General features: G+C 46.8%; 1 protein-coding gene across 1 annotated transcript; it reads right to left on the bottom strand.

Moving 5' to 3' along the window:
* Positions 1-2624: 2624 nt before the first annotated feature.
* LOC119387673 (carbohydrate sulfotransferase 13) lies at positions 2625-7493 on the bottom strand. The gene is made up of 3 exons (XM_037655136.2): positions 7270-7493; positions 6407-6642; positions 2625-4124 (listed from the first exon to the last, which is right to left on the bottom strand). The coding sequence occupies exons 2-3, from the start codon at positions 6568-6570 to the stop codon at positions 3647-3649; spliced, it is 642 nt and encodes a 213-aa protein (XP_037511064.2). The 5' UTR covers positions 6571-6642; positions 7270-7493; the 3' UTR covers positions 2625-3646.
* Between the last annotated feature and the right edge of the window lie 296 nt (positions 7494-7789).

The raw sequence follows: 7789 nt of genomic DNA, 5'->3' as shown, positions 1-7789 counted from the left end.
TACCTGAACCGCCTCAGTGATAAATGCCATGCACGACTAACTTATGCGAAAATTCTACAAAGGTACAGGACAAGCTGAGCGACTCCAGGAGATGGGTGTTAAGCCTAGTTAACACCTGCGACCCAGCTAGTCGCAATGCGCAAGTTATCGCAAGTTAGTCGCAAAGCGACTGCTTCTGCTAGTCGCTCGCTGTTGTACTCAGCCGTGCCACTGCAGTCACAAAATGCAGTTGGAGCCAAGGTTTCGACAAAAGGACTTGTCTTATTCAGGGCAGCAACTGTACGTGCAGTAACTGTACGTCAGGTCAGTTGCTGCCTAGACGAAGGCAGGTCCTTTTGTCGATACGTTGGCTCCAGCCTAATTTCCTGTTCAATAATTTCTCATCCCTTCCCAAGACTGCATCTGCCCCTGAACGCCTGTCTTGATTGTATCGCTGCCAACAGTATAACTCGTCATCAGTCAAATACGAATGTTTTCGCAATTAAATGTAAGAAGGGGAATGGACGAAGACGCCCATTTTATTGTTAAACACAGCCGCATGAAGCCGTTACCGAAGCCAAGGATGCATATGGGGCGTTATCTTTTAATTGAAGCGTAGTGGTTTCGAGATAAATAAAAATGAATGTCGACAAAAAAAAATAGCAACTTGCCGCTGGTGGCAACTGAACCTACGGCTTTCGCATTGCGTGAAGTCATGACTTATAACGAATCGTTAACGGGACCTTCCCTTACTCCCATTATCGACATCATCCGCCAGATAGGGGAGCCCCATAGCTGTTTTCAGCGGAGCGCGTGAGAGGGACGTGATTGATTGATTGATGATTGATTGATTGATTGATTGATTGATTGATTGATTGATTGATTGATTGATTGATTGATTGATTGATTGATTGATTGATTGATTGATTGATTGCATATCATACTACTAGCACGCTACTATACCCTTAGGAGATAGGACGACGCGACGAAATTGCGTTACATTTTATTTTGGTGATTTTGCGAACTCTTGGTTCCATACTCATGAACGTGACATGCAAACCTAGACCGTATTAAAGACAAGTTTCGTGGAAGTCACTGGCCGCTCGGCTGTGAAAAAACTTCGTGCGAAACGGCGCTTACGCCAACGCCCAGGAAGATCCAACAAGACTTATGCAAGATTTGGTGGTGCCCTGTTGTCACTCATGTCAGTTTGGCCTTTCTGTTAGTTTGGTGCGCTGTCGCCTAAAGAAGTCTCCTTTTGTTAAACGAGACATAGCATTTTCAGGAAGATGGAAATTTGAACTGGTCATTAGTGAGCAGATGAGGAAAGATTCAGCGTGACGCCAGTGTTTCGACGAAGCGCCTAGTCCTTGCCGGCCGAAGATGGTCGCATTGTCGAAACGTTGCTTCCGTCTGAGGCTTCTCTTTATTTGGACATTGTGAATCGATCACGTTAAGTGACATTCGCGATGAACTACAGGAGATTTAACCAAGAAAAAGAGCATAAACTAGTAGTGGTTGCGGTCTGAGCAAGGAATTAAATGAAGAAGTTAAGCGCAGCAACTGCCGACAATAATTCACTGACCGAACCTTAAGAAAAGACTGTGGCTACTTACCTGTCGCTGACCACGCACACGAGGCTTCTTGAATTCTTACAAGACAGAGGTTGAGTAAAAAGTTGATGCTTGAAGTGATTAGAAATCGTTGAACAGGGAATTTCGCCGGAACCAATGTTTCAAGAAGAGGCACTGTGGTAGCAACTGCCTTCCTTTGCAACGTAATTAAACAGTCTGCTAAGGAAGGCATGAGGACGAGGACAAACTTCTTCTGTTTTTTTTTGTTTCACCTGTGAAGTCTATATCGGTTTTATTTGTAGCTTTGTGCTATGGTTGGATGGCTGGCATTTTACCCTGCAGCATGGCATGAACCTTCCCACACACTGCATGGTTCCACAAGATGTATAGGAACCTTCGTAAAAGACAATGCATGCTTCATGTGTTCAGAGAAGTGATTAAAAAAAAATCTCCTTACATAGCTATTGCTTCGTGGCTGCATGCGAGCACTTGTAACATGATCTGCAGTTTGACTTGGACTTAAGATTAAATTGCATACCACCGGCTCAATTTGTTCCGAAAGCGCTTCTGCCTGTCTTGCGAAGACGTTTCGATTTACCTTCGCATTTGCTACCATTGCACGTACGATTTATATTCACTACCACCACCACCACCACCACCACCACCACCACCACCACCACCACCACCACCACCACCACCACCACTACTACCATCGTCATCGTCATCATTATCATCATCATCATCATAATTTTTGTTTCTTCTTCGTCGCGTCTGTGCGATCGTCGACAACCAACGATTCAATGTCGCGATTCCAGGTTAAGTATTTCGCGCAACATCTAGAAGTCTTCCCAAAGCAACAGTTTTGTCGTATACTCTAATGTTCTCGTTCCTATTCTGCGCTTTCGTGCACCAGTAAAAAGTTGCTTTATGACGGCCCAACTCAACTCACGAATTCCTTGTTGAATAACACCAATGCTGCTACAAAAAAAGTAAGGAGCTCTGGGAAAAATCTGTGTGTACCTCTGGACATAAATGATTCGTTGAATTCTTTATTCAACCAAAGGTCTTACATTACACTTTCCATCGCTCAATGATATTGACGTAACAAAGCCGTTTGCTGCGTCGAATTTCTCAGTGGTTCAGTCAGAGAATGTGTGGGATCACTATTTAGTTGAGGCACCTATCGTTCAGGTGTTGTCTTTGGCTCACTGTTAAGGGTGTGTTGTTTGAACTTGTTATATTAATACCGTGACAGCTTCATAATAAAACAGCAGACAAAAATATAGATGAGAATGTCTTTACATGTCAGCAAAGTGAGCTTCGTTACCGACAAGAGGACAACGTTTAAGAAAAAAAAAAGGCTTCGCACATTAAGCGTCTTGCTCATGATTATCACAAAACATTTGAAATTACCGGACTTCCGTGAGCGTTTGAAGCCTGGCCAGTTGCTTTTCTTTCAATCTGTCGAACAGCTCAGACAATGGAACACTCAGTTTTGTCTTCATTCCTTATCCGCGCTATTTGGCAATTTGAAAGCTTTTTACTGTTAAGATTTCTCTCTCACCGTCCCAAACCTGTTAGGCAGCAAGCTAATTGAAGCTCAAGATTATCAAACAGGGGCGTCAGACGTCACTGAAGCAGATAGATTCGAAATCGTTGTTTTACTTTCTGTCCGACAAACCAATGCTCGTAACTGAATGACCGCACTCCCGCTTATACCAGCTGTCGTGTCTTCATGTTGTAACGATATTTACCTATAGAATGGTGGGAAGCCGAGCTAGTTAGTAGGCTTCATCGCGGAAAAAATAAGGCACGAAAACACGGCCTACATACTCTGACCATTCCTTATGTTCCCTACGGCATGCTTTGAGTAGCTCCCCGTTAGCTTCCACGTCATTATTTTGTTCTTTACCTTCCTCACTGATTTGACAACGTAACTCTAAACGCACGAACACATCAGCGACTGCTCGTTGTCACACATGAACCATCTTCGCTTTCCGATCACCAATGAACATCGTCTCTGAGGTCTTGCTTGCAGCAGACAAATAAGTCAGTTTTTTTCCCCGCCATTTAAACAATGTCAGATATTTCACTCAGATTCGGTTATGATCAGTTTCATTGTACGCGAGGTAGCTCCTGAAATCGTAGCCAAAAAGCTCGAAGTCGTAGAAGTACCGCGAGTACAGTCCCATGACTTGGTCGTGGGAGAGCGTCGCGAAGTAGTTTGCCGAGGACCCCGCGTCGGCGCAAGTGCCGTTGGTTCTAGAACACCCGTTGCTCCCTCTGCGGCTCACGTGGACGCGACCGAAGAGTCTTGCGTCGACGCCGATCTCGGAGAACAGCAGCTGGAAGTCCCTGTCCGCCGTCTCCAGCTTGCCGACGAAGTCGTAGTCAAGCAGGCAGGGCTGGCAGCGCGAGTAGTACGGCGACCAGTGTTCGTCCCATTCTCGCACGGGTGTGCCTAGTACGAAGTCGACGAACTCTGAGAATGTCGGGCTGCGGTTCTCGGCCTTGACTCCCGGTATTTTCTCCCAATATGTTTGGTAGAACCACTGTACCTCGGAACGGGGCCTGCAGCGAAACGTCACAGATCCACATGTGACAATATGAGCGCGTACGGCGAGATTTTCAACGCGACTGAGCGTTGCCATTGTTGAGCAGTAAACTTCGCTGAATAGACCTGCGAAATGTTTCTTTAGACGCCTTATGCTGACGGATAACACTGTGCTCGTTAACTCAGTGGCGCCTTATGTTTATGTATTGTTTTCTTGAGCTGGCATTACGTTGGCACTTAGTCCACCCACTGAAAGCGACCACGGGGCCGGTTATCAGAAAATTTGGAAAAAATATCCCTAAGGACGGGACGGTGAGAGCACGACAGACAAGGCGTTGAAAGACAACATGTGCTCTCACCGTCTCATCTTCAGCTCTGTTCGTTCCCGTCAAACCATTACAGTTTATTACGCTGTTGCAGATATCTGCAGGTTTCTTTTACTTTTTCATTTTTCTACGGCATCAAGCAAAGGTACTGTCGAGAACTCCATGTGGTGGAAAGGGGCTGCACTCACTCTATAGGTTATATATACCCGACCACAAACCCTTTGTGCAATATTTAAGGATACCTGCTCACAATGTTCGCCCCTAGCATCCTCAGCTACATTTTGTGGACCTGCTCTAACTTGCACCAGATCCGATGTTACTACATGCGAACTAGGGATCTTCGTCCTACGAGAAGACCCGGCTACGATTCTTCGCTCCATGAGCCCAATCATCGAAGCCTACTGATGTATATGGTCGAAACAAGCCTCAGTTTCTATATCTGATTGCTCATGCCGAAGGGAAAACTTCCGAAATGAAAAACAACAACAACAACAAACTCAGCATTGTGAGTGACCGAAACAATGTCCCAGCCGCACGAGTGCCTTACCCACGGTATATATAACTACAGAATCGCCAGCTTAGAGGGACACTATAAAGGCAAATAACAATTTATGTCAGAGTGAAATGTGAGTGTGTGACAACGTCTAAAACGTCAATACTATCAACAGCGGTGCTCTACTAATCGAGAAATTAAGGCAAATGTAGGACACGATGTGCGCCACGAGTGGGACATTTTGGAAGTGATTCCGATGACGTCAAGAGTCCCGAGTACAACTAACCACTAGTAATCAAACTAGTTGCGATAAAATAAGAACCTTCTGTGCATCACAAGTCGTAATAAAATGCTGCTTGTTCGTTTCTGTTTGCCTCGTGGAAAAAAGAACCCCTTGGCGTTACCATGGGTAACGGCGCGAGTGGTTCAAAAGTTCCGTTTTCGCCGAGCTGCGCTTCGCTCACGCGGTCACGTCTCAGTGGTAGTTTCGGTATCGCGTACTTCTGCGTGTGCTTGGCTCTCGCTATTTTCGCACTGTTGGTACTCTCCTGTTGCGGCTGGCCAAGCTAAGCTCCGTTACAGTGGACTATACAGTTTCCGAGCGGCCCGTGGCGGCGTCTTGGCAAGTTTGATGGTCGCTGTTAAGCAAGAAGCCATAGCGCCGATAAGACAGGGACCACAGAAAGAGGACGGGACATGCGCTGTCCCGTCCTCTTTCTGCGGTCCCTGTTTTATCGGCGCTATGGCTTCAATGAACGTAACAAACCAACTAGCCCAAAAGCCTGTTCTCTTGTTAAGCAAGAAACCGTAGCGTCGGCGGCCGGGCAGTAAAGACGAGCAACGTTGGGCACGACAGCTGCTACGTCGGAAGGCCCATTCAGGCGGGTGAGTTGAAGTGCGCTAACGCCGTGCGGACCACTAAAACATGATTTTCTTTCAAAATAAATATTATCCTTGGCACGAAACAAGCATTACAAGGTTTCTGGAGCGTTATTTCAACAATCAACGTCGACTTTTTTTTTATTGACATGATGTAGGGAGATGTTGGCGCACAAATAAGGCGCCGGCTACTCCTTAGCTCTCGGAGTACACAGGGTCCATAAACATAAAGTACATAGGGTCCAAATTTCTAATCACAATTAACCCCCAGTACATACAATATACAACTTAGCGTAGCAGTCAAGACATAACATAACAGTCAAAACAACATATTCAACAATCACATATATGTGTACACACGGTGATGTTAAAAAAAAAGAACAGCAACTGTTGCATAACATAACCAAGACAAAAATAGTCAACACGCATAAATATACACTCTGCCACTAATACAAAACAAAGCTTAAATGCGCTAGTAATGGCCAAGGATGCCACTCTCTTCAACACAAATTTTCAATGCTTTTAAACTTTAAGGCACACTTCTGTAAGCCTCTTGTTGGCCATATTTGCCATTTTTAGTGTTCCTTCAAGGGAGACGTACCTGAGGGCCTTGTCGATGTACGCCGAGACTAGCCTCTCGAACGGGTGCCGCACGAAGAGGGCCTTGAAGTAGCTTCTTCCGCCGTCCTGCATGAACAGGGTGCGCGGACCAACCCGGTAAGTCTGACGGTGGAATTTTCGGTGCAGCTCGTCCCATGTACTCATGCTGCCGTTGGAACTGTTGTCCCTGACGCCCAGTAGGTCACGGAAGAGAGTCTTCACGCTGGTAGACGCCACCTGCACGACATGCGTAAGAGCGAATTAGCCATGTCTTTTGTCAGGAAGAATCTGCTCCTGCAGTTGACGAGATTACTTGAAATGTTGCTTAACAGAACTGCGAATCGGGCTAGTTGGTGAGGATTCATTGTGGTCGTAGCGCGACAAACGTAGACAAGAGAGCTTAGGGAAGTGGCATGATCGCCTTCGGTCTCCGGAAATGCTTCTTTAAGTGAGAGCTGTTCGGTTGTATAGCAATAGCAGCACTACCAAGCACAGTCAGCAATCACACAGAACGCCATAGGCGTGCGCACGGGGTGCCCCCCCCCCCCTAGTCACCTAAGAGGGAGGGGCGCAATATCTTTCCCATACATTGACCCCCCCCTAGTCACCTAAGAAGGGAGGGGGGGCGCAAAATCTGCCTCGTACATTGACTTAATAGGGGGGGGGGGGCTGCGCGCCCTCCCTGATGAGGAACCCTGCGCACGCCTATGCAGAACGCTATCCATGTGCCATCGCTTGTTAACACCTACCTGTTCACAAGCTATCGAGTACTGGACAACTATCGGTACTTTAAACTCGCCGCAGCTACAGCTAGATTCGAAAGCTTCAAGCATTTTAATGCTCCGCTACTCAAACCGTACGCACCTTTGATATGAAGCAGAAGGCCAGCGATCGTGCTTTGTCGATGAAGATGGGGCACTGCTCCGGAACGCAGTACCTGCTCCTGTTTCCGAGCGTCGGCAGGTTTATGCCCAAGCCATGGGTCGGCCTCTGAAGCTCCTCGCGCGACGCATAGCGCTGACAGACGCTTTCGATCCTGACAGAGCGCGACACTATGCCATCCGCCGTGGCACGTTCGATGTCAACCTGCGTGGAACGGGAAAGAGAAGCGCATCACCTACAGCATAATAAACGAGCTTTGGTCGGACATCGAGTTCTTCGGGCGGTGGCGAACATTTCGAGAGAGGAACTCGTACCCTTTGAACACTTGCCTGAACTCTATAGCCGCAGGCTGAGCGATTTCTCGTTCGATCGCTGTTGATCACATCAATTGTCAACATTCCCGTAAAAATATGTTTTGTGCACAGAAGTGCGAAGTGTGAAGAAAGTGTAAAGTTCACACGCACTCTCTCTTTATCACGTTTCAGATTCTCTCTCGATTCAC

This window comes from Rhipicephalus sanguineus, chromosome 3, assembly GCF_013339695.2.
Source record: "Rhipicephalus sanguineus isolate Rsan-2018 chromosome 3, BIME_Rsan_1.4, whole genome shotgun sequence".
Taxonomy (NCBI): domain Eukaryota; kingdom Metazoa; phylum Arthropoda; class Arachnida; order Ixodida; family Ixodidae; genus Rhipicephalus; species Rhipicephalus sanguineus.
This window is presented reverse-complemented; position numbering and strand designations above follow the sequence as displayed.

Coding starts and splice junctions, on each gene's coding strand:
- LOC119387673 (XM_037655136.2), bottom strand. CDS start 6,570: ATGAGTACATGGGACGAGCTGCACCGAAAATTCCACCGTCAGACTTAC. Junction 4,125..6,406: donor TACATCGACAAGGCCCTCAG/GTACGTCTCCCT, acceptor GTTTCGCTGCAG/GCCCCGTTCCGAGGTACAGT.